Genomic DNA, 26,772 nt, shown 5'->3' with positions numbered 1-26,772 from the left:
GCCATGGGGCTGCTGATCCTGCCCCAGGTTTAGCATTTCAAGGAGAAATGATTTCCTGAAATCCTCCTACCTCCTTATCTCCGTACGGCCCCACCAGCATTGCACTCCAAGGGCACGGCTCCCTTCAGAAAAAACCTAAACCCAAACTGCAAGAGGGTTCCTCTGAGAAGGGAACCCCATGGCCCCCACCTCCCATGCCGTGCCCTCATGTGCCACCAGCTCCCCTCTCCCTTGTACCCCAATGGCCCCACGTCTGCTGCAGACCTCAGCAGTTTGTTTGCAAGCAAGTAACAGTGCTGGGGGGGATGAGACAACCCTGCGAAAGATGATGGATACCTGGTAGGAAAGGGCAGGAGAAAGAGAGGGAATGGCCTTTTTTCCCCGGGAATTACGTCAGGAGGGATTTCTAGCCTTCTATTTATAGCAGGGACTGGCTGACTGGCAAATAAATAAATAAATATTCTCTCATGAAGAGACCTGCTGCAGAGTGGGCAGAAACTCTGGAGAAGAAACCCAAGGGACCTGATATTTGCCTTGGTGGGGACAGGTCACCCCCAGTCATCACCAAAGCTTCCCAGCAAATTCCTCCCTGACTGAGTCTCTCCCTCGGACAGAAATTAATTTGCTTGTTCCTGGTTTGGCAGAAGAGCAAGGAGCTGAATTCTTCCCTTTGGACCAGCTGGTAGTGCTTTGGAGAGCGGCAGCGATGGGGAGACCGGGACATCGGGGAGGATGGAGCAGGTCTGTTGTGACAGACCCTCTGTAAAGCACCGATCCTTCTTCCAGCCCTGGCCTGGGGAGCTGGGACGGATCCACCCATCAGCGAAGGGGCTGCACTGGGCGCACGAGGGCTCTTACTCCCAACCGAGGAAGGGGGGACCCGGCACTGCCGCCACATCGGTATCGGGGATGGTTGCTGTTGATGGCCAGGTAGGTGGGAAGGAAGCGGAGAACGCCAGGAATTTGGAGGCGATGCCGCCCGCGAGCCGTGGGAACTCCTTAGCGACGGAGGCTGTCGGAGCTGCCTCCTGAGTCACAGCTCCTGCTCCTGCTGCGGCTGCTCCGGGGGCCCGAGCTCCGGCTGCGGCTCCTGCCCTCCACACTGCTGCTGCTCCAGCTTCGGCTCCGGCTCGTCCGGTAGCTGGAGTAGCTCCGGCTCCGGGAGCGGCTCACGCTGCTGTACCAGGAGGAGTAGCTGCTGGCGCTGCTGGAGGAGGAGGGACTGGGACGGTAGTAGGGGATGGGCCGTTTGCGGGCACTGCGGGGACAGAGAGATGGGCGTTAACAACAACACAAGGATGGATTTACTGCCAAAATCTCCAAAAAGCACTGCTTAGTCTGCACAACACTCCCCAAAAATTTGATTGTGTTTATTTAAAAGAAAAAAAGAAAGAGATCAGGTAACTAACAGGCCTTGGGATTCAAACCACCCGCCCCCAGGGCCCTGGGGAATGTTCCAAGCACCAAGTCTGAGGCCAGGCTCTGCCTGATGTTGTCCCAAAGAGACTCAGAGTGAAGGTTAGAGTCAATATTTGACTCTCTCTCCAGTGTGGTTCATCTACCACGGGAGAGGGTCAAACAAAAAGCCTGTGGGGGGATGCTCCTGGTACCTGCCGGGTCAGTCCCTGCTCTCACTTCATCTGCATTTTTCTTTGTTGTCAATGAGACCCCCCCATCCTCCCTCTGCCTCTAGCTGGAAGTCCCCAAGCTCTAGGAGGGGCAGAAGGGCCTGCTGATCAGGCTCAGGGAAACCAGTCTCCTCCCAGAGCAACCTCTGCTGGCAAGGGCTGGGACCCAAGGACAGCCCACATCCCCCCAGGAGCACCCGCAGACCCTGTCTCCAGACGATGGGACCACGTCCCCTTACCTCGTGATGCGCCGAGCTTCGAGGTGGCTGGGAGAGTCTCTCCTGCGCTTCCTCAGGGGTGAATAGGAGCGCTGCCACCGCTGGTCCCGCTCCCTGTGTGACTTCTTCTCACCGGAGCTCTTGTGCTCTCGCTCCCGGTCTCTGGGGAAGGCACGGATGGGGAACTGTCACTGCTGGGGTTTTGTGGGGTGGGTTTTGGCCATGAAGGTAATGCCCCATGAAGGCACAGATGAGGGGAGGACACTCAGCTCCAAAAGAGACCACTCTAAGCAAACTGCTCTGGTGGCATCAGCCCTGCGCACACTGGCTTAGCTGGACAAAGAGACACTCATCTGGCTGGACAGATGCGCACCCACAATTGTGTCTGGGCGTTTCAGCAGTGTCTCCTGGTGGCCCCGCGCTGCTGAGCTAAGGTGGGTTCCCTGTACCCCTGTCTGTGGATGCACTCTGTATTTAGCTCTACTAAAACTGCTCTTGCTGGCCGTGCTGCAGAAGCCGGCGAGAACAACCCTGCGAGCAGGCCCCACGTGAGCGGAGGGCCCTGGCGTCCCTGCGGGGCTGTGCAGCTCTGCACGGCTTGCCAGGAGGAGTGCCGGTGTTGCTATGGTTTGCTCCTTTTGTTGAATTCCTGCACACGTCAGCACAGGCCCTTCCGTGGGGTGTAGCTGACTTCATACGCTCTGCTCAATGCCATCTGCAAAGCGATGTGTTACAGGTCAAGGGCCTGATCCTTGCACGCAGGAAATGTTCTCCTACGCCAGTGCAGGGATTGTCACAGCCTGCAGGAATCAGAGCCTGGGAACATAACATTTTAAGGGTGCAAAACGTTCACAGCAGCAGAGATATTACCAGAAAAACCTGCCCAAAGGCATCTCCAGGGCTGAGCTGGGCGATGTGTGTTTTCTATGGGGTGTGGAGGGAATAGCATCGTCTGGACTGCGCTTCCCCTGCAAGGCTGTGTGAGGGCCAGCATGAGGGTACCTGGCATCTGCCCACGCAGCAAGGGTACTTCCCAGGGCCTGACAACGTTTTGGACAAAGTCATGACTCTGAAAAGCAGAGTGTCTTTCCCTACTGCAATAAGATCCCTCTCTGACAAGGGCTGCAGGGGCTGCCGGCTGGTGCAGGCTCCTGGGGCGACGAAAGCTGTGGGCAGACCCAACCGGAGCCTAACGCTCTGCCCACTGTTTACACCAGCGTGATAGAGAGGGGCACTCCCCGGGTTTTCCTGTGAGGCACCTTCCACTTGCATGAGGCCCTGGCAAACACCATTGAGCAGCCATCTGAGCACTCTTGGCTATATAGCGTGTCCCTCGCAATGGCTCGGAGCGGAGGAGCCGTTGCTTCACATGCCACACGCTCCGAGTGTGAGATACCACGATGCTTCAAAGCCAGGGATAAAGCAGGTCTCCCTCCCAGCAACCTGCCCCCAAGAGCGCTTTGTGTGAAATTCCCCTGGATTAATGCAGGGCACTCCTTGGCTATAGGGAATCTACTTCTCCCACACAAAGTGAAAGGCTCATCTCTGGGCTCTTCCCTCTGCAACCAGCACCAGCTCTGGGGCAATAAACGGTGTGAAATTCCCAGTGGACTGAGGGCCATCATAACATACGGCCATATGCCTTACTCCATGTCCCTCTGCTCCCTCTCCCCGCAGTGCTGAGGACTAAAGGACCCACTGAGGAAGCTGAGGGAGCAGTTTGGGGCTGGCAGGAGCCAGCAAGTGTGCTGGAGTCCAAACAAGTGATGGAGGGGGGGGAAAAGTGTGCGGCAGCAGATATCACATGAGGAGGCAGCTGTACCTGCTAGGGCTGTAGCGAGAGTAACTGGGGCTCCGACGAGGCCTCGAACTCCTGCTCCCAGGACTTTTTTTGCAGGATTTGGAGGAATAGCTGGGGGAACGTGAAGAAGACCTGGGGATAGGCAAGAACCATAAAAGAGTTAAAGATGCTGGAGCATGAGGCTGTACTGGACACCTCTGAATCTGGGCTCATGGTGGGAAGAGATGACCCATATTTCATGGTCTTGGATCAGCTCTGTGTGGCCAGTTCACCCCAAGCCATGTGGATCCCTAGGCACCCCCCAAACTCTTACACCTCCTGCCTGCCTGCAAGGGTTAGACATTGCCCAGGATCACAGAGACAGCCGTCTGAGCTGGCCTTACCTCTTTCCTGAAGAGCAGGACCTGCTTCGGGAGTACCTGGGAGAGGCCTTGTGGTGTGAGGAGCGGGAGCGGCTGGAGGATCTGCCCGTGCTGGTGTACGACTCGCTGCGGGAGCATGGCCTCAGCGGGGAGCTGTGGGTTGGGGACGGGAGGAAGTTTTGCTGCTTCTCCTCTGAACAGCTGAGACACAAGGACAGGCACCCTCTGTGAACATATATTCGGACAGTCACTGAAGCTGTGGCTGAACTGGGACTGGTCCCTGGCTGAGGGGAGCACCACACTCCCACCGACAAGTCTTCCCCCATCCTCCTGTTCCCCACCTGGGGACAAAGATGACCTGCCAGCTCCCCAGGTGACCCCGTGTGTGGGTCAGAGCTCGAGAGCTCATCCTCCAGGCTGTGCCAGGGAAGGGCTGTGCAAGAGGGGCAGCTCTTGTGCCCCATGCCCGACACACCAGGGGTGTCTGGCTGGCAGAGCCCGGGTCAGGCCAGTGAGCAGTGCAGGTCCTGGGGAAAGCGAGGTGAGAAGTGCTAGAGCAAGGGAAAGCCAGAGCATGGCAGGGCAAGGGCCTGTGCTTCAGCCTGGCTGCGGAGCAGCACGAGTGGACACGTCCCGTTGCCTTTGGACAGGGCTGTGTGAATTCCTCCACTTCCAGAAGTGCCCTGGGTATGAACTGGGGTTAGAGCCCAGCAGCAAGGCAGCCTCCCAACAGCCAGGGCCAGCTGCAATCCCAGCTCCCCCCATGTGAAGGCAGAGTTATCCCACTGGAGTCACAATGTGAAACCCATATACAGCCCTAAAATTTTACCCTCTGACTGAAAATTGAGTGCTTGTTCTTCCTAACACCAATTCCCCTGGCTCCCTCTCCTCTCTCATTCAGTGCTCCCACCCCCAGACCCCATCCTGGCTCTGACTTTTAGCATTTAAGACCCGAGGGCCTGAGATGGAAGAGCTCCCTAACATCACTGCCTGAGCACAGCCTTGGGTACCAGCCACTGCGCTTCAGTGCCTTCATCCTCCACATCACCTGGCAAACCCCCAGGAATGGGAGGAGGTGATGGAGGCTGGCACCTACCCACCTCTCCTGATGACGACCCATGGTGGTTTGACTCCTGTCCCCTGCCCTGATGCCCCATGGCCCCAGCACACACAGATGTTGCTGTGTTATCCCACAGCCACTGAGGCACCTGTCCCTCCCGGTGCTCCCCACCTACAGAAGACACTATCTTGTCACCCAGGATCAGTCCTGAATGAGCTGGGAAGAGGCAGGCTGGATTTGGCTCATTGGACAGGTGAAAGAACAGCCCGTAATGGTTTTAGTGAAAATGAACCCCCTCTCCTTCCCCACAGTAAATGGAGGGGGAGAATTAGCACTGCAATGCCCTCATGCACCTTTCCTTTTGCCCAGAAGGGCCAGCAACTCTGTTCTTTGACATGGTCACGTCCAGCTGAGCAGGGCTGTGTTCAGGACATGGCTGCACCTAGGGCCAAATCCTGCATTAGCCACGTTAATGCCAGCAGAGCCGGCACAGGCAATGCCCAGGGGTGTGATGGCTGGGTTTTCAGCTTCCTCCTCGGGCTACGCTATTGGTCATCTCTGGGTTGTGGACTCCAGACTGGCAAGACCGTGGGTCTGATTTATATCTAACTGCCTTCAGACCACAAAAACCTCCCTGCCAGCTCACCACTGCAACCGGCAAGCAGGCGGGAGATACAGAGCAACAACGTACCAGGTATTTGGCTGCCAGCAGCAGCTACCGGTAATCACTGACCTGCGGTCTTGTCCCTGGGCATCTGGAGACAGATTTTCCAAAGCTGTTCCCTTGGTCTGGGAAAAGCAACTGGTGAAGGAATTTCCTGAATCAGAGCTGTTATCGCTGTTGGCCAGTTTGGGCTTCCCGGACGAGAAGGCATGGCCAAAGCCATCATGGACTAGACTTCTTTTCTCCTGGCTTTCCTTTGACCTGGATGAGCTCGTTTGAGTGGAGGGAGGGGAGGAAGTATCGTTTCCTGAGTCATATTCATGATACTCTCCGTTCTGGCTGGCTAGGTTGCCAGGTGGGCTGTCTGTTTTGGTAAAGAGGTCAGCAGAAGACCCTGACTGAGAGATCTGAAAGCAAAAAAGCCATTTGGCATTGTTTGAACGGGTTTTTTTGGGGGGGGGTTGTTTTTGGTTTTACTTTGCCTTTTTTTTTTTTTTTTTAAATAAACCCAGAAATTTTACCATCATGATGCACTGAAACAAAAGCAAAGGAAAGAAATAAAGTAAGAAAGAAAGAAAGAAAAAGAAGAAAGAGGAGAAGAAAACAAAAGCACATATCCCTGAAAGAAATCCACAGTAAGAAGAAACTTCTTTTCCCCCTGCTATGATAATGGGAAGATTTAGAGATCATGCAAAGAGTATCAGCATGCGATTCGTGTTAAACAAAAGAGTTCAACAACATAAACGGGCAACTAAAGAATCAAAATAACTAACTAAATAAAAAGGTGTAACAGAAGACAAAGCCCTTATTTAATCTTAAAGAGGGGGAGAGGAAAAAAAAAAAGAAATGGGAATATATATATATAAAGCCCCTACATAGTCCTTGGAAAGAAAACAAAAACAAAACAAAATCTTAAATGAGTGAATTTTTTAAGCTTTCTTAATAAGGAGGCTGAATGAATGTCACTAAAATAAGCAAAGAAAAATCAAATCAAATTAAGGGCTTCTGTACAAAGTAAAAAGTGGCAAATAAACAAGCTTAGCACTTTGAAACAAAAAAAAAAAGAAAAAAAGATTAAAAAAAAAGGAGGGGGAGGGAAAAAAGAAAACTCCCTCTGGAAATAAAAGGTATACAGATATTTCTTTGTGTGCTTTTTTTCCCCCTGAAGAAGATATAGCTAATGCGCTCGAGTGACCTCTAATAAATTCCCTGGTGTCTTGCGGATAGCATCCACTTACCCATCAAGAACTCCTCCTTTAGTAGGTAAGGTGTAAGAAAAAAGGAAGAGCGGGCAACATAAGTCCATCATTAGAGTCTCAAATCACATGAAAAAAACATAAACCCTCTCTTCAATCCACACTGCCAACTGTTCGCTCGCCTCCTCTACGCAAATGTCATGACTGCTTTTTGGCTGCTTGTCTCACTTATTATTCATTTTTTTTTCCTTCTGCTTGAAATTAGGCCGTCCAGCCCATTCCTGGAGGCTGATTGCTTGTGCTGAAAAGTCGCAGCTTGCACTAAATCCCCTTGGCTTTCATGGAAGTGACAAAGGGAACTCACGAGAGGGAAGAAGTGAAAAAAAAAATAAAGTAGAGGAGGAAAAATATCCCTCCTGTGCTGCGCTGGAGACCTGTGGGGAAGGGGACAACAGCCCTGCTCCGGCCAGCCTCTGCACGGGGGTTCAGCCATACCCTGGCTGGGTTTCGGTGGGTTGCTAAACCCAACGGGGTCAGCAAGGACCCCAAACCCACAGTGGCTGCCCTGGGCAGGGCTGTTGTCTGGGGCCCTGAGCACCACCAAGGGGATTTACATCATTTCAGTATTTTATAGTTTGGTTTTAACTCCACTGGCACGTGCCTGAGCCAGTCCAGGAATGCACCAGCACTAGGAGCGAGGCTACGTCAGTGCTACCGTCTGCCCTTGCAGTGGGGTGAGAATAGGGCCAAGCGCGGGCCCAGCACGTCTGCGCTCTCATGTGGCCTCCTCCTCTCTCACTCGTGCTCTGCTCTCCTCATTCCCACCCATAAGGTTTGGTCCAGGGTCCTTAGAGCATGGACACATACACGTTTGGTTCCCCCCCGCTCAGGCTAGTCCTCCATCGCGATCCCAGCAAGCCGTGCTCCCTCAAACACCTGCACATGTCCTCACGCCATGCTCTGGGGCACGTAATGCCCTCCACACTGGGGACCTGGGCCATGCCCTCACCAATCTGGGGCATTCTGAGCTGAGGAAACCACATTGCAACGTTGGTGATATCTCAGGGATCAGTTGTCACACAGCGGGGACAGGGACAGTCCCTTTGGAGAGCTTAGCCCTGGACTGGCTGGTGTGGGGACAGGGCTCTTTCTCATCCGCAGTGGCGCTACAGACCCAGCCTGTATCACTTTTTACACGGAGCTCCCTCATCCCATCAGATGGTGCCTTTACATCCACCCTCCTGCCCGTGGCATCTGTTCAGTGTCCCTGGGGGAGGTTGCTCTCAGCCTAGTTCAAGAGGTGCGAACGGGGACGGCTGACTCAGACGCACGTGCTGAACCAGCAGCGACTGAAACGAGAGCAGAGCTACCAACGCACACAGACTACCCGCAGCATCCTCACACTCTGAAAACACCTGGAGTTGGAGGATCTTCAAGTACTGCCTATGTTGCCAGAGAGAGGGGCATTACTGCTTCTGAGATAAGGGACAGAGGGACAGGAATTCATTCATCCCAGCAAATCCATACTGGAGGTGGGGACCCCTCCATCCCCACCCCATATTAATTTCTAAGCCATTCTTAGTCCTAACTTGGAGGCATGGGGAGCTCCAGCAGCAGACGTGGAAAATGAAGCGATCCTTCTCCTCTAGCCAACTTGCACCTTCAACACAGAAGCCCCAGACAGAGCAGAAACATCTCCCAAATGTTCCCAACTAGGAATGAGCAGAGACACACACTGCAAATCCTCATTTCAGCATCTGGTGCTGCTCCTTGCTACTTCTCAGCTCTAGCACTTCTCTACCCGTCCTTGTTTACTCCAGGAGAAATTAGAATATCAAAGGAGCATGAGAGCCACGTATCCAGCTCTCCTCTGTTTTTCTCCAATTCTTCCCAAAACCCTGATGCCACATCCAGAGCCCCGACAGAACTGGCCTCCTTGCTATGAACCACTGTGCTCTCCGCAGCCCCATCCCAGAAGATACATGATTGTGCTTTCAAATATGGCACTAGATTTTTTCTAAAAGATAGGTTATGGTTTGCAGTAGATCTGAACCCTACCCAGGGACAACCAGCTTTTGATCACCTTTCATTTACAGGCATAAAAACACCATGTGAGGTACTCCCTGGCTACAGAAGCGGGAAAGGGCTGCTCCAAGGGACACTGACCCCAGCATTGCACATGCAAACACCTCACTTCTGTTCCCTCCCCGTCTAAACCAAAAGGCCTTTATTTCTGCCAAGAAATACAGCAGTTTCTTGGCGTTTCTACAGCAGCTTTTCAGGCTGCCGCTGGGACCTGGGATGCACGCTCTTTGCTTTGCCTTTGCTGAAGTCTGCCTTCAAAGTAGCAACTGCTGTCAGCACGTCACAAAAATCTGTCAACTGATGGGGGATCGACAAGCTCCTCTGCAGCTCAACAGCTGTGGTAGCAGCACTCTGGGAAGAGGCAACGTGTGGAAATCAGTGACATATGGAGCCCACAGCCCTTGTGAGGGCTGGAGGGTCTGGCCTGGGCAAGGCAGGTGCCAAGGGGAGGGACAGCAGCTTCCCAGCCCCACCACCTCAAAGCACCAGGCTGTAGCCAGTAGCTTCATGCAGGCTCTGGGGGAGTTTTCTGACCTGTGGCAAGAGCCAGGACAAGTCTCAAGATGTTTGACTCATCCGTCTGCTCAGAGACAAATTCCCCATCTGATGACCTTGGCGTTGCTTCTGGTCCCATTTTACTGCTTCTGAAAGGCACAGCAGCCACACAAGATGGAAACCAAGCACCCCGTCTGAACACACTCTGCGGAGCTCAGTTGAATTCTAATGGCTTTTTATTTTTCTAGGGTGCCTTAAAGAGTCTGCTCTGTCATGAATCTAATTTTCTCTATGTGAACATTTGTATTTTTCCCCCCTCTCTAATAAGTAATTAAATAATCTCAGTGAACTTTGCTTCCTCCAGCTTTCAGCAGGGGACCTATTGCTGCCCTCAAGGGAACCCAAGACATATACTTATTGGATTTTTTTTGTTTCAAATCATTATTTAATAAAGATGAAGGGAGAGTACAAATGAGGCCCTCACTCATACTCCAGACTCACTCTGAGTGCAATCCTAGACCAAGAGGCAGTGCAGCCTAACAGGTTACAAAAATGCAATCACTGCTCATCTGCCAATTAAACCGAACGAGTCCATTTACTGTGCTGCAAACAGCCCTGAGGCAGGGGATGACTGTATATTTTCTCAGCCATAAGGGGACTGAGACCCATCGACGAGCAGCGTGGCACAGCCTCACTGATAGCTGGAGGATTTCTTTCTTGGGTTCTTTTTTCTCTTGTTCTGCAACTCACTTCAAAGTGGAATTACTTCCTTTTTCAGAGGTGCATAATGTCTCCCTTTCTCTCTTTTTCTGTGCATTGTAATAATGAAAGGAATAAAAAAAAAACTTGTCTCAATGACCCCGGCGAGGGCCTGGCAGACAGCTGCCGAGGAGGTGATGGGAGCAGCACCTGCTGAGAAGGGCTGTGTCTGCTCTGGGGTACCTCCATCTTCCAGAGCAGGGGGCCGGGGGGAGGCCTTCGCCTGGGGGAAATGGGCTCACCTCTGCTGAGGATTTGCTCCAGCTGAAAAGCCAACCTCTTATTAAGGGAGTTCAAAAAAATAGCAGTGCTGTAGGAATACAATATAACCCCTTTTTGCACAATTATGAATCCCCGACTCAAGGAATATCAAATGGGAAATATCCTTTTTTTTTTTTTTTTCTAGATGGAGAGTTCAGGGTGAGGCTTTTTCTACCCCAAGGGCTAAGCTAAGTGCAGGAGCATGGAGGCAATGACACAACTGTCCCTGCAAGGTCAGAGCTTGGGTGATTTGGGGCTGGATGGCAACACTGCTGCGCGGCCTGGCTCACAGATCCATTGCTGGGGGTAAACTCCTGAGAATGCCAGGCAAAGGTTTGTTCCTTCACAAAGATCTTTTCAGCCTGCTGGGGTGCAGCCAGTGTGGCAGGACACAGGCCAGGGTGTCCCCAGCTCGACTTGGGCCAGCCTGGCATTGCTTTGGAGTAAGGGTTTGCCTTCCACCACCTCCTCTGGTGCCTGGTGCACGGCACAGCCCTCCCTCACCCCGGGCTGCTGGGTTCCCCGCTGTCCCAGCACCTAGCTGCGAATTCACCGGAGAATAACCAGGGGTAACCTCAGTCCCCTGACTGGCAGGGGAGAAAAGGAAAAGCAAAAAGAGAACAACTTCCATATTTATGGAAGGCTTTACATTTCTGCTCTTCAAGGGCCCTGTTTGTCATCAGAAACGTGCTGCCTAACAGTTAAAAGAATAGCTTTTCCTATGTAAACCACAGCCCAGGCTAGAAACCAGAAAGCAACAGCAATCCAACATGCAGATCTACTACAAGATTCCTTCCTGCAAACACCATCCCAGCCCCTGCACAGCATCTCCTCACTTCTACCTTTCTGCAGACACGTGAGCACAAACAGCATCATTTGGACCAACCGTACCCCACTGAGCCTTGCTGAAAATCTGGCTCAAGCCTGTGCTAATTTTGTGACATTGTAAACGAGTTTCAGTGGAAGTAAAGGCCCTGGCAAGGAAAGCGTATGCAGCGTGCAGTTATCTTCATCGGGTACAACAAAGGCAATTAGATCCATACCCCGCAGGTATTTATATTGCACTGCTCAAACAAAAGCACAGTGGCACGTAATACATCTGTATGGTGTGGAAGAAACTGTCTGCAGCAGGTTAGGGGGATATTCTGTTCAAAAATAGATGCTGCACATTACCCACAGGTTCTCTGCGTGCTGAGGCACAGACCCACAATCCTGTTCTCAACAGGCAGCTATTGCAGCTGCGTGGGATTAAAGGGAAAACGAGAGGGAGAAACGTGGAAATTCACTGCCAAAAAGGAAAGCAGCAGGGAGCTCTGGGGTGTTTCTGCACATGTGCGTGCGTGTGCGTGCATCAACTTACGCATAAAGGCAAGAGGGAAAGAATCAGCAAGGCAGATGCATGGGCAGGACATTCTTTTGTAGGTTTTATGCCTCATAAATTACAGGTAGACCTAGTTAGAAAGTGTGGCTATTCCAGCAGAAAGGAAGGAAAACAAACGAGGGGGGAGGGGAATGGCAGAATTTACCACAAAATACTTTAAACTTTTCAGAAGAGAAAGGCTATAAGATGAAAATTGACTTAAAAAGCAAAACCTTTGATTTGGAAATGCTATAGCATTACTTCATGGGGGTTTCTGTATTGTCTCTCTGGGTCTCGCCTGCATGTTGGGATCCTCCCTGGACAATCCCTTTCCTCTGGAGATACGGCAATGCATCTCCCCAGGTAAGGATGGTTTGGGTTGGAAGCCCAGGCCAGAGGGAAGGGCAGGGAGTGTGACACACCAGCCCCCCACAGTACTGAAACATGGCATTTTTGAATCCCAGTTCTGGAATTTTCCACAAAATCTGTTCGTTTCCAGTAATTTATTTTTGGTAAGTGATGGACATTTTCTGCAAGAGCACATTTTCATTTCATAACACATCCAGGCTGCTCTCATAGTAGATTTTGACAGAACTAAGCTTATTTATAGAGCGACCATTTAACTCACAAAAAGGAGACACAGCAGAGTTGTGTATAGTCGTTAATAAATGAGACTAAAAGGTCCCATTGCATTTTTCCCTTGCCAGTTTTGAGTACATGATATTTAATGACCTTATTCAGAAAAATTTCAGGGGCAGCACTTAACCAGGGGCTTCAATTTAAACAAGTGCTTAAACATGCTCTTGAATGATGCCCCAAGAAAGCGTACTTCTTTTTGGGAACAAAAGGACACTGGTGGGTTGCATATTAAAGGTACTGATGCCTTTTAGTCATAGAAATATTTGTCTGTGTTATTAACCCTTAATAGAAAGGATACAGCAGGGGCCTGACGACTTTTGCTTTACATCCATCCCCTGCATCTGTAACTACAAAGCTCTGATTTTCCCTGCCCTGCAGCTTGTGTGCTCATTTACCCCGAGTGAAGCAAGTGGAAAGGGGAGTGCAGCATGCTTGAGTTTATCTCATTTTAAAGCTTTTACAATTTTAAATTAGAGTTCACTCTTGCTCAGGGAACAGAACAGCTGGCAGTCGGCCTCACAGGACTCTTGGAGCCTGGCTCCAGAGAGAGGAAACCTAGTACCAATTACAAACCACGCTTAGACTTGAAAACATTTATGTAAAATATGGGGCTTTGGCAGGTTGCTTTTTGGGAGGAGCTCTGAACTCATTCCTACCTTCCCAAGTTGACAGAGGGCAACACGCCAGGCTTGGGGCAATAAAAGCCTCAGAGCTTGTTGTTCTTTCCTTGCATGGGCATGCACACGTCTGAGCGTGGCGTGCAGGTTCTGCTGCTCACACTCTACCTTACATGGTTTTATCCGCAGTGACTCACGTGCGCTACACACACAGGAGATGTACATAACGAGAGCAAATATACATATCTGTGCTGTTGAGAGACAGCTTGTGCCTGCCTGCACCCACGTGTAATCGCGGTGTATTTTGATCGCAACGCTGTCTGTGTGGGTGAGTGGGTAAAGCCTCTCCCCTTGCTGGCATTATCTATCCTATATCTGACATAGCTACTGCGTGTGGCTGAGCTATTTCCGATTGATGACTGGGCCTGAAGGAGAAAAATCAGTTCCCCGTTATGTACTACTTTGGCACTTGGAGGACACTGTACTCAAGACACCTCTGACACTACACATCCACACACGTGAATATCAGGTTCTGCACTACCCTGGCTCCTATGTAGCATTTCATCTCCAGAACCCCTACCAGATACTAACACCATGATCAAAGAGCATCGCACCTCTGCTTTGCAGCTGCTGGGAACAAAGGGGAAACGTGCCATGGAAAAGGAAGACTTCATATCAGTCTGTATCTAATATTACCCTCCACCTCTTGCTCCCTCAATTCTAAGGCATGTATTATATCATCTCTTTCCATGTATATGGAAAAACATCCCAAGGCACTGAGCCTGATTTTTACCCTCTGCTGCACATGCAGTTCCCATTAGCATCAATGAGAGCTGCTCCTAAGTTCTGAATCTGGCCCCTGGGCTTGTCAGTCCGGAGCAACAGTGATCCTAGAAGGATCCTGATAGTCAGAAAACATCCCCTGCCAATAACCACCAACTCATTACATGTAAATGTTCCTTTTATATACGTTTGATTGTCTTTCTTCCCCTGAAGGACTAAACTTTTGGACATGAAGACCAGTGAATGAAGTTCACATCCAGCTGAGCAAAGACTGCATAACATACACTTCCCTGTAAAATATCATTGCTGGAGGCCACTTTTTTTGATAAATGCCCTCAATTCATTATTCATAGGCTAGAGCCTTTGCAAATTTTTCCCCTCTCCAGCCCCACCCTTGGTGTGAAAGTGCTGAAGGAATGACTTTAAATACCTTGGAGAACAGCACCATTAATAAGTAATACAGTTTTAACCAACTTTGTCTAACATTGCTATAATTGAGTTATAAAAATTTCATATCAGATTTCTTGCCCAGATTCCTGTGGCTAGTTCAAGTAAAGAAGCACAGTGTGTAATACTTACTACTTCCTTAGGAGACAGGAAGCTGTAGAACGGGAGGGTTTGGCTGGCTTTTTGGCTGGCCTGAACCTCTGCAGAGGAGCTTCGCTTTGCCGTGATCTTTGAATGGTGCCGGGAGTGTCTTTGCCGTGTTTTACGCCTTTCCTCCCGAGACCTGGCTCTGTGCCTCCAGAAGACATGAACAGCCAAACCGTTATTCCTCGGTATTGCAGTAGTGCCCATTACCAGCTCTGTACAAACCCTTGACAGCTCTGTGCTAGGCCATTGCGTGTGGGAGAAGGTCTTCCACATGACTGCTCTGTGGAGTCATGATGGAGAGAAAAGGCGTGTTTTCCTTTTCAACTTTTTTAAAAAACAATTTGCATCCAGGCTTTGGACCTTAACCTCAAATTTCAGCTCCAATTAATCATTTTATGGTGGCTCAAGGCAAACCATACTTTCGCATAGTCTTGAACATCCCTGTGGCAATACACCTCCAAAAGAAGACACGCTCTGCTCTGGCATGAACACCCCTCCAACTACCGATTGCATTCCTCCCCCCACTGATCATCAGCTTTTCATGAGAAAATTCCCAGAGTTAGGATGAGCAAAGTGGGAGAGTGGGGGTGGTTTGTTCAAAAAGTCAAGTGCTTTCAGAAAACATGAAACATGAACTCATGATGTGTATAAACTATGTGACTTGCTATTGCAGTGATTCCAAATCTAGCACCAGCATCCACTTAGCTGGCCTCAGGATGCATCTGTCATCCACAGGACTGAGATTTTAATCAGGTCAAAGACAGTGGCTATAGAATGCCACGGGCAAATATATTTCCATTGCTAAGACCAAGTTTGAGGGTTTCCTGGGACATCAGCAGTACAGAGCCCTTGGGCTGAGGAAGGGAGACTAGGCTAGAATCAGCTGTCATGGGCTGATAGTCAGCCACGGGGATTAGAAATGACTGCTGGACCAAAAAGCTGCAGCCACTGCTCCTTGAGCCAAAACCCTCAAGCCAAGACCACAAGAAGCTCAACTGCCAGTATGTGACATAGCTGCTCCCAGAATGGGATGTGGCTCTGCACAGAGAGTTTGTGGGTCACACAGGCTATTGCAATCACGTCCTTGAGCACACCAGCTCAGGGAGCGGTGACGTTACCTGCTTCGGCAGCTGGGGGAGTGGGAGTCGGAGCTCTCTGAGCGAGAGTGGCAGTGGCGGTGGCGATGCTGATGAGATTTCCGGGTGCGCCCGCGAGAGCTTTAGGAAGCAGAGAGGAAAAGCACCGTTAGGCTTGCAGACTGGGGGGATGCAGCTCTTACGGTTGCCATATAAAGTACAGCTTCCCTAACTGCAGCCTGCCCTGTGCACGGTTCCTGCTTGAGGGGCAGGACCATTTTACCTGGCTTCTTATAGGTGTCCACTCACTGCTGCTCCCTTTTCTGACAGGGCCACAGGACAGTTACCAGCAAACCAAGTGCAGGGACCCAGGCTCAGTGCCCTGCTGCTCTTTGCACCATTCAGGCTATTACTGATGGACTACCTGGCCCTATTACTGAAGGGCCATCGTTGCCCATGCCAACAGCTGAAGTCCCACATGGAGACAGCGGGGTGATGTGGGTGGCAGGCTACCTGTCACCTTCTGTGCCCATTCCCTCTCATCGTTGCCCACCCTGGCAGTTGTTTTAGATCTGGTAGTGTAACTGCTCAGGCTGGCATCGCTGTGCCAGCAGGCAAAGCTGACGGTGGGTTAGCTGGTGGGAACAGCCTCGTTTCATGGCCACACTGCACCAGTCACTGACAGCACTAATGCAAGCTGCCTGGACAGCATTTAGCAATTTGCTACTATAAAAACTCAGCAAATCAATTCCTTGAGAACAGCATCTCCTTTAAGACAAAAGGGCAACCTCCAGGGCAATTGCTTGAACTCCACCTGGCTGTTTTCACTGATGCTTTTCACACCCTTTGATTAAATTTTAAAAAATGTCCCTGTTTTGGGATCCTCCGTTATTTTCATACAGCTGAAATCAGCAACACTGAACATCTCTCCCTCAAAGGTGGATTTGTGTGAAAATCCCCACGTTTGCTCTTCACCCTCTGCATCAGAGTTTTCCCTTTCTGCAGGAGGAAAAACCGGTCCTGTGTGATTTAGATAACCAGTTTCTCAACACAAAGATAAGCCAAAGCAGCGTGATTATACAAAAACCCTGATCCGAGTTGGCTCATGGGATCTATCTGATCCACGCTTGGGAGCAATAAGAAGGTTTGCAGAAACCAGGAGTGGCTCAGCTCTGATTTGTGAGCTGAAAGATGAAGGCTAAAACACCCTGGCTGGTTTATCCCTAGAGAGCAATTCCAGCAGCTCTCGTTCGCTCACGTCAGTGCACTCCAGCGAGGCATCTGATCTTTGGTTTAACCACCGTGTTAGGCTGCTGCATGCTGGCCAGTGCTATGTGGGTTGGGGAGATGCCTGCCCTTACCAATAACCTTGGAAGCCTTGGTTTTGCCACTGAGACTTCTGGGTGCATAGCAGCCCAGTTTGGGGGAAAAAAGTGGCTGTTGGGAAGAATGAAAGTGCAGGTCCTATTAATACCAAACAAACCAGAAATTTCCCATCTGGTAGCCCAGTTTCCATCTCTAGCAGGGTATCCCAAGCCCCAGCAGAGCCAACTGGGGGTTTGGTGCCCAGGGTCCAGCCCAGAACAGTTTCCTTGCTCTGAAAGCAGGTGAGAAGCCACAAGTTGCAATTCCCAGAAGACAGAAGGAAGTGAAAAACAGAGAAGACTTACAGGCCTTCCTTCCAGCCCTGAGGAACCACCTTTTATGCCCCTTGACTGTGTGCCCCAAAGGATAAGGATTGTGCCCTACTAACACTCCAGGGCAGATGGGAACCTCAACCCCAGATTTTTACCACCTCTATCACCTCCAAACAATCTCTTCTCTTCCCTAATCGCCATTGCCTTCTGCTCCCATTCAGATATTTGGTGGTACCATATATAATGACTAGCCCCTATTGTAACCTCCAAGAGCAGCAAACAAGGAGGAGCTAGAGCCCTTCTCAGTACGGGTGTGCCAGCCTGCCCTTTGGGCACTGTGCTCCACAGATTTGAGTTCTCATGCTGCCCTCATCAGAAAAGCTGAGTCTCTGCTCACCAGTGGATGAACAAGACACTTCACATCCTTGTGAGATACAAAGTACTGAATGAGGTGGCACAAAAGAGAGGGAGAGGAAACATCTCCAGCCTCTAACAAACCCTTTTCTGTTCCAGCAAAACCAGAACTGCTGGTTTTAGCTGCAAAATAATCCTGATGATTGCTTAGGGCTGTGCAGCCGGTGTTAGCTCCAGGGGACCCACGACATCAAGCACTTCCTAGCCCCACAGCTCTGCGCAGGCAGTGCAGGGAACACCATGAATCGCTACTTACTGTTTTTTGTGTTTTCTTTCTTCCTTTCTCTTACTTTTGGGGCTTGAAGAACTAAATAAGAAATGGCTAATTAATTCAGAGATTTCTCATCTGATAAAAAGCTGCACAATCACTTGTCAATGTTACAGCTAGATTGCTCAAGAGCGTGCAATAAAAAATGAAAGGGATTAACAACTCTGTCACAGCACAGGGGGTCTGAGTGCCTGCTGACAAATCTGGCTCGTGGGCTTGGCCAAAAAGGATCCTCAAAGGGATCAGCCATCCGTGTGGCTTTGCATTTTCACATAGAGAAGACAAATACTTCTTGATACTGTACACACACATACTGGGATCAGGAGAGTTCTTCCAGTACACACCTGGAAAACCACTGACTCTGAATGTTTCCAAGGTGGGCACTGCTGGGGGATGCCATACTGTTTGCAAATTAAACCGTAAGAGAAATGAAGACTCAAGATGCAGGATGGATGCAACATGGATGAGGTTGCCAGGGGCTAGGTTATACCAAGAGGTCTTTTCCAGTTACATGCTTGATTGCACAGGTTGGGCTGGAGACCTGATTCCTGTGAGGTTTGAGGAATGCATAAGGCTGAAAAGGGAGAGGGTAGCCCCAGACCCACAGGGAATGGGGGGGCCAAGGGGATCCCACAAGGAGACACACAAGAAAAGTATCTTCTGCCCGCAACCAGTAAACATCAACCTTTTGAGATCTTGAGGAGACCATTAAACTCATTTCTAAGGGACCAGCCACACTTGCTCAACTCTTACCTGTGTCTTCTCTTCTTTGAAGATAACCTGCAAGACACAAATACGTACATTGAATACAGGGTCTCACAAAACTGGAAATTTGAATCAGAGACAAGGTGTTTAGGCCCAGCATTAGAGTGAGCACTGTGAGAAGACCTCATGTACCAGCTGGGCAGAATGGCCCTCGCTCTTTTAGCCAGCTGGCAAGTGGGTAGCTGAGAAATGCTGGTGTGGTAGAAGTGACTAGCACAATCTATAAATAATTGAGAATAGTTATCCTCGGGATAACAAGTCTACAGAGATCAGATACATCCCCCTGTCCCTGGTGGGTCCCTTTTCTCTACTACTGCCTCCAGTCTTGCACTGCATTTAGTTTGAGGGGGCAGACATGAGTCCAGTCCCTGGTTTTCTGTATGAAGGACAAAGTAGCAGTCAAAGGAAAAATAATTTCTTTATAACTCCAGATCAGCCTCACAGCCAAACCACTGTCATGCCTCCATCTTGCCTCCTGGAGCATCCCTGGGATGACACAGGAGCCACTGTGCTGGTGGTCCTTGTAGAAAACCCTGGGAGCATGGAGGACACTTCTTGCAGCAAGGCCTGGCCCCAGTACACTGCATATCCCGCTGTGTCTCATCTCAGCTTGGAGCACAACATCCTGCAGAAGAAATGGCCTGAAGTCCTGCCTAGAGGGGCCGTGAGATTGCCTGTGGCAAGGTCAGTTGGGAGCTGTAGTCGAAGTGCTACCAGGTGTCTGAAAACAACCTCCATTGGTCACTAATGCTTAATGGTTTGTCACGCTACTTTCTGGGAGCAGCCACAGCTTGTCCTTGGCTTGCAGGGGCATAAACGGGTACTAAAGGTTCAAAGCCAAGGAGCATCTGACCCAGGACTTCCGTCAGGAGATGGCATCCATAAAAGAGCATAAGAATCCCTCCTGGGGAAGGAAGTATTTTAAAGGAGTTTCTATATCCTTGTCTCTCTTCTTCCCTCTTCTTTAAGCTTCAAGCTCAACTTTTCACCTTTTTATCAATTTTTGGTAACTTCTCTCTTTGGTTCAATATATTATAAATACATGAACTTTCCAAGGGACATGGCATCCACTGTTCTCTTCAAATGTTAGTTTAACGGTTGAGAGAAAACAGTGAAATATTTGCAATTTTAAAATTTAATTGTGCTCTTTAAATTAAAAATGGGCTTCAGAAGGGCAACATGGAGGCAGTCGCCCAAGGCTGGGAGGGAGGACCGAGATGTGGATGCGGGGAGCTGGTCTGAGCCTTTTCCTGGTCCAAAGGTTGACACTTTCTGCAGGCTGGGGGAGAAGGAAAGGGACCATCAGAAGTCCTGAGCGCTGATCCCGTTGGCATCCCAGAGGATGGGAGCCATGTGAGACAGGACAGCAAGGACAGCAGGCGGAGGCTCTGCAGACCTCGCGCTGACTTGGCCCATCTGCCTCTTCCCCACACCCCGATAGCTCATGTTTATCTGTTTGCCCTGCTGTGCACCCCATTTCATGCCCCCCTCGGCTGCCCAGCTTTCACCCCGCAGTGAGGCCCTGCCTTCTGGGCGGCCATTATTAATAGTCAGGGGTTTGATGCTTCTCTGCCTCCTGGCCCTGGGCTCAGCCAGCTGCCCAACACCAGTAATGTCTTTCACCCCTTGTCCAAACCCCCCCAACAGCCGCTGCTGGCGGGGATTTACATTTTCAGGTGAAAAATACCTGTTTCTTTTTCGCTTTTTGGAGCTTTTCTTCTTCTTCTTTTTCACAGGCGAGAGGCTGTAGGAGGGAGACCTGAGGAGGCAGAAGGGCGTTAGGGACCACAGGGCTCCCCACAGCCCTCCCTGGCCACCCCAACCCTTACCCCACCACCAACGGCATCACCCCGGGGTGGAGAGGGGCCAGGGGCTGCTGGGGACCCCCGTGATGGGCTGTGGGGTGAGCCCAGCCTGGCCTCTGCTGCCCTGAGAGGAGGGCGAGAAAATGGCAGCACCTCCGTGGGCCCGTGGAGACCCCCCAGCCCCTCCCCATGGGGTGTCCAGCCGCCATCTTACACTGGCTTCTCCCCCTCAGGCAGCCGAGGGCACCCCGTCCCCTCCCGCCCCACACGCCGCCATGGCTGCCCTCACCTCCTGCGCTTCTTGCGGCCCGATTTCTTCTTCTTCTTCTTCCCGCGGGCGGGCGGCGGCGCACGCTCCTCGTCACACGAGGGGCTGAGGAGGGGGAAAAACAACAACAAAATTAAAATAATACAAATAAAAGCACTGTCTGAATCAGCTCGCATGGGGCTGCTCCCCCTCCTTTGCCACCATCCCCACTCAGGGACATCCAGGGCAGAGAGATCCGTTTCCACAGTGGACCTGGGGTGCAGGCGAGCACCTAATTACCCTCTAACGAATAATTTGGTCACAGTTTAAATGAAGTGTCTCCTCCATGGGTTTAATGAAGACATAATGAGACAGCTACTGTACGCTGTGGTGACGCCGGCTGATTATTTAAAACATGTTTGCTGAGGTTAACGACTCTGTAACAGATTTATAGGTTTAGTTGCTCTTTGTAAATATGCTTTAAATAATTAATTGGCATTTAATTTGCATGCAATAATTATTGCAACCAGATGCATCTAACTGTAATAAAAGACTTGACATATGTTAAACAGCAATTGATTAGAAATATATATATTTATTGAGATGCTATGGTAATTTAATGAGATATGCATCTCTTACACAGTTGTTATACCCTGAGAAAAAAAAACTCCTGTAAATTAAGTTCTTTTTTAAACATACAACGCTGAATTGCATTATGTTTTGATGAACAGCAAATACCATGGTTAAATTAATTCAGAGTACTGGGCTGAAAATATGGCAGATACTCTGTGGCTACTCATTAACCAAAGCAAACGCTCAAGGACAGTGGTGGCCTGTGGATCCTCAGGTTAATCCCCAAATCAGCCTGTGGATCCCCAGATCTGTCTGCAGATCCCCATGCTTCGGTTGTGAACTGTGAATAACTGAGTGGCGAGCGCTTCTGGTGCAGTAAATCGAGGTGCAACCACACCGTGGCCCCGAGGAGTGCCCAAATACTCCTCCTCACTCTCTTTCTCCTCCCAAGGATTTCACCGACCAGCAGCAGCACTGCTAGGAGACATGGCACACCTTGGGCTTAGTAGGTCTTTCCTCTGCATTAGGGTAGAAGAAGGGCGTTTTCCAAGACAGCTCGTTGTCATCAAGCTCAGACATCTGCCCAAAGACACCCTAAAGGTCTGGCCCAGACCAGGGACCATCTCAACCCCAGCTCCCACGTGCTTTGTCCTAGCACAGATTTGGGCTCCCCAGGTCTGGGTACATCTCAGTCCCCCTCGCCCAGGGCCAGAGCCAGGCACTGCTATGGCCAAGGGAGAGCGGGGACAAACCTCTGACTGTGCCGTGGGGACACAGGCGGTTTCTGTAGAGCCCTTCTCCCTCTCCCAAGACAAAGCCTTTTGTCTTTGATGTAGCAGCTTTCTCCCTGCGCTGATCCAATTTTAATTGTTTCTCCGCAATTGTAATCAAAGTCTAATTAAAAATACACTTTAGATTATTATGCTGGTTAGCCTGAAATCTGAAGATATGAAGTGTGCTTTCTTGCTCTTTCTTTCCAGCATCATTAACCAAACACAGAGGCTTTAATCCCAGAGACAGTTCAGCAGGCAGCGCTCAGAGAGCCCAGCTGCTTCATTTACAGTGTTCAATTCATTTTTCCCCTCTCAAGTCCATCAGAGGCTAATGATGAACTGATAACGAAGCTGTGTCCTAATGAAGCCAGTGCTGCTGGTCTGATCTGGGCATGGGGAGAGAGGAATTGCTGAGAGTGGTGCCCAGCCAGGGGTACCCCACAGACCTGGTAGCACATGGGGGTGCTGGCAGGTTGCCTGTCTGCCAGCCAGGATTACTTGTACGAGCAAGACGTGGAGCGGCAGTGAACTACAGATGCGAACTCACACAGGGATTTCATGCAATTGCATAAATTAGCTGTACACTCACACGGTCATTTAACCCGTCCCCAGCTCTCACAGAGCCCCAGAGGGGTTGGGGCTGGGTGAACAGTCACAGACGCCTCCTCTGCCATCCCCCCGCTTCGGGGTGACCCCGCTCGCAGCCCCGGCTCCTACCTGCGTGACCTGCGGTGACCATGGCCTCGTCTCTCCTTCCCTTTCGCACAGCCATTGGTGGTGGAAGCCTCCCTGACTGCACGGCCACTCAGCTTTTCAGGACGTCTGTCCTCTGCAGGGTATGGCAGGCAGCTGGGACGGGAGAGAGCGAGCAGTGAAGAGCTGTCCTTATATCTGGGCTCATTTGCTGAAGGCTCCCCACACACTGAGGAATCCCCTTTCCTTTCCACAGGTAGGACCTGTGCTGATGCTCCCCACTCCTACAAATAGGGTGCTGGGCCAGTAAACACACCTGGTCCTGCTGAAAGCCCAAACTGGAGAACCTGGGAGAGCCCAGCAGAGCTAAGGGGAACCACCTGGGCCAGGCAGGTGCCTGCAAGAGCTCTGGGGAGATCATGAGAGTTGCTGAGTAGCAGAGCCAGGGCAGGGACAGCCTGAGGTGAGAGGTCTCCAAGAAACACCAAGAAATACCAGGGCTTGGGCAGGGCAAGCTCAGATGGAGAAATGAAGCCAAATGGAGACAACAAACCCAAACAAGCCTGAGCTCAGACACTTGGGAGGAAGGTAAATAGGTTTCCAGGCCCCGCAGATGTTTATTTCAAAGAACAGAAAGATTAATGGAAAGCCATAAACCACACCTGGCAGGGGCCCCCTCAAGAGCACTATGTTTTTGGTGTTATCCAGGGCATTATTCAAATAAATAAAGCAAGCATTGGCAGGTCCAAGCCTGGCCTGGCTGTGTGGTGGTACCCATGGTGGGCTGGACTCGGCTGGCAGAGAAAGTGTCCCCATTTCTTCCCATTAACATTTTGAAGCCAATCTCAGGAAGGGGCTGTGGGTGCTGCTTTGGGGTTTAGCTGTCCCCAGGTCAACTCTGCAAGGTCCCACTGCTGCATCTGCCACCCGACCTACCTCCTCCCTTTGGAAAGCAGCATGCTGAAGCCTCCTCCCTGGAGCAGGGGGAGGCTGGGATGTCCCCCCGCCAGCCCCGCAGCCACAGGGGCTCAGGGATGCCAGGAGGGTGCTTTGGCTGCAGAGAGCATCACACATGGGCTGTGGCAATAGGAACAAGTGGCTGGGGCCAGGTGCATGCTGCACATCTTGGGGGTTAAATGGGGCTGAGAGGGTGGTTGAAGTGCAATGTGAAGCTAAAATGGCACGTTAGGCATGGCCAGAGGCTTGCATGCCCCAGGGAACGTCCTGCTGCCGGCCCCGGCCATGAACAACACTTTTTGGGGCTGGAGTTGGCACAGGAGCACCTGCAGAAGAAGGGTCACCCCTCTCTTTCCACCTGTGTTTTCTCTCTCAACAAACTTCCACTTTCTCTAATAGCTGACTCTTTCCTGGAGCCCGTCTTGTGATGCCAGAATGTTTAAGGATGTGCCTCAGCCAAATACAAGCGACAGGGGTCAATGGGGAGAGGCTGGGTGAAATCTTTCTGGCCCAGGCCGTGCAGGAGGTGATGGTCCCTCTGCCTTTCAAAATCTATTACTCTGTAATAAAATCCCCCAGTCACTTCCCAACACCTATGTTATTTTTAACCATCCGGGAAGCTACAGGCTTAATCGCTTTCTTTGTGCGAACTAATTAGCTTGTCGCCTTTCCTGAACCCCTTTTAAGAACAGCCTTCTGAGGCTCAGTCATTAGGATCCATTAAAAACGTCCCCAAATTAATGACCTGTGCAAAGTCTGGGCTGGATGAGTTCCAGCAGCAGAGGCGGGGGGGTTCCTCCCCGCGCTGGCAGCACGGGGCACCGCTGCCTTGCAGGAGGGACCCGGGCACGGCGGGTGATGTCCCTCTCACCCCGGCCCCCACTCCCACTAATGGGATTTTCAGGTCCTGGGGTTAAAACATATTGGCCTTCAGGCAACCGAGGACTCCTGTCCTGCACCATGCTAGGAACCTTTTCTTCTGGGCTTGGAAGCAATTATCGATGGAAATAATTATTCTCCAATTCCATCAAAAGCTGGCATCAATTCAGCCAACTGTTCTCCTCTGATGAGTGCTGAGAGTCACTAACGCTCTAAACTGGCTGGTAATCCCTTGTGTTAAGCTCTGTAGACATTGATCGAGTATCTATATAAAAACATATTTTTGTTGTTGTCTTTTGTGTCTTTCATGACTGATATAAAAGTGCTTGCGGTTTGGTGTGAACGATTACCAGGGCCTCAAAGCAGAGGATTATCACACCTTCCCCTGCAGCAGGAAGCAGAAAGCCTCTGCGGGAGGTTTGCTGGAGCCGGTGCCAGGAGGGCAGCGAGGACGCCTGGGGCGAAGTGCGGGGCTCATGCTGCCCACGGAGATGGGAGCGGGCAGGAGGAGGAGGAGGAGGCAGGAAGGGTGCCCAGGGTTTGCCCTGCCGGAGGACAACGCTGCGTTGGGCTCAGGGTGAGGACCACAGCCAACGTACGGGTCGCGTGTTTGTCCCTAAGGATGCGCTCCTGGCCGTGGGCAGCCGGGCCAGGACAAGGCAGCTGCCCAGCTGTTTTGCCCACCCTCCAAGCTTCTCCATTTCCATTACACCATTGCTTGCACTCGCTTTTCTTTTTTTCTTCCTTTCTTTCGTGCCAGCCCATCTCCACATTTTGGTATCAGATTTGGGCTCTCCCATTTTCCTTCCCGAACAGAATGTGTTGACAGCAGAGGGAAACGACCTATTGCTACCCTGATAGAAATGATGCAGAAAAGGTCACTGGTGGGAAAGAACCCAAATATTCCTTATTTGAAAGGGGGTGAAACCACCATAAAACACTATGGCCGTTTGAAGGAGAACAGGGTGGGCAACAGCAGGGCGGCTGCGAGGTGGGGGGTCCCTGTTTGTTTTTGCAAACTGCCTGAACCGTTTCCCATCAGCCTTTCCCAACGGCACGTCGCGTTTCTGAATCCCCCTGGGCTCCCAGGTGCTGGCAGAGCCCCATCGCCGGGCTGGTGCCACCCTGCCGCCCTTCCCCGGGGGGCTGGCATGTCACCCCCAGTTTGTGGTGGCACCACGGAGGCCAGTTAGCCCCGCAACGGTTCCCTTTGGGACTGGACATCCCTGTTTGCTGGGGAAGGGTCGAGAGGGTCGATGGGCTCAGTGGGAGGATTTTGCACCGAGTGTCGTACTGAGCCCGAGGTGGCCGTGCACACGGATGGCAGGATAAAGCCACTTCTCTGCAGAGGCCAAGGAAAATGCAAGAGCGGGGAGGCCCCACAGGGCATTTGCAAGCCCTCGAGATGTGCTGGGCTCAGTAAAGACCCCTCCTGGAAGTTGTTAAAGACCTGCTGTGGCCTCCAGAGCTGTGGGTGAGCCCCATGGGTGAGTACTGGGGGCTTGAACCAGCCCAGCCACAGGGCAATTTTCCCCCCCATGAGCCCCCACGAGATTGCACTGCCCTTCCTGCCCCCTGATCCTGGCACCCTTCACAAAGGCACGGGGTATTTGTTGCCGCAGGGAGCAGAGCTAACCCACAAACCACCCCCGTTCCTCCATCCCGGGCCGCTGCGCTCCATGCCATGGCCAAGTGCCATCTCATCAGGCCATGAAATGTGGCCCTTGGTGATGCACGCTTCACCGGGAGCTGAGCCCGGCGACACCTGTCCCCCCCGGCCCTGCAGTGACACACAGTCAGTATAGGTTTGGTGAGCACTTGAAATCCCTGCGTGCTGGCGTCTCAGCGCTGCCGGGGCCGGCAACTGCCCTCCCCTGCCCGCAGGCTCCCATGTCCCAGCCGAGCTCCTCTGCCCCAGTCTCCTGACACAAAGCTTTCATCAATCATCCTTTTTCCCTGCAGTAACTTATCTCCTCATCTCAAGAGGACAGAAAATCAGGAAAATTGCCTTCCCAGTGACCTTCCAGCTGCCAGACCCTGTCACCAGCCCATCTCCCCACCTGCAGCAGCATCGTCCCTCACCTCTGCAGGATGGGCTCCAGCAGTCCCAGCCCTTGGTGGCCTTGCTGCAGCCCCTCTGCCCTTTTCAGCTGCTTTGCAAGC

The 26,772-nt window shown here is 51.4% G+C and overlaps 1 protein-coding gene across 1 annotated transcript in view; it reads right to left on the bottom strand.

The window, feature by feature from the left end:
- Window positions 1–999: 999 nt before the first annotated feature.
- SRRM4 (serine/arginine repetitive matrix 4) overlaps window positions 1,000–26,772 on the bottom strand; it is a 39,942-nt gene continuing 14,169 nt past the window's right edge. Inside the window, exons 2-13 of the mRNA XM_068412417.1 lie at window positions 22,798–22,959; window positions 20,777–20,860; window positions 20,370–20,441; window positions 18,671–18,697; window positions 17,906–17,956; window positions 15,641–15,739; window positions 14,508–14,670; window positions 5,803–6,140; window positions 4,031–4,234; window positions 3,669–3,779; window positions 1,868–2,008; window positions 1,000–1,258 (exon numbers count right to left, since the gene is read on the bottom strand). Coding sequence (XP_068268518.1) covers window positions 1,000–1,258; window positions 1,868–2,008; window positions 3,669–3,779; window positions 4,031–4,234; window positions 5,803–6,140; window positions 14,508–14,670; window positions 15,641–15,739; window positions 17,906–17,956; window positions 18,671–18,697; window positions 20,370–20,441; window positions 20,777–20,860; window positions 22,798–22,959 — 1,711 coding nt within the window. The remainder of the gene's footprint in view (window positions 1,259–1,867; window positions 2,009–3,668; window positions 3,780–4,030; window positions 4,235–5,802; window positions 6,141–14,507; window positions 14,671–15,640; window positions 15,740–17,905; window positions 17,957–18,670; window positions 18,698–20,369; window positions 20,442–20,776; window positions 20,861–22,797; window positions 22,960–26,772) is intronic.

This window comes from Nyctibius grandis, chromosome 14, assembly GCF_013368605.1.
Source record: "Nyctibius grandis isolate bNycGra1 chromosome 14, bNycGra1.pri, whole genome shotgun sequence".
Taxonomy (NCBI): domain Eukaryota; kingdom Metazoa; phylum Chordata; class Aves; order Nyctibiiformes; family Nyctibiidae; genus Nyctibius; species Nyctibius grandis.
This window is presented reverse-complemented; position numbering and strand designations above follow the sequence as displayed.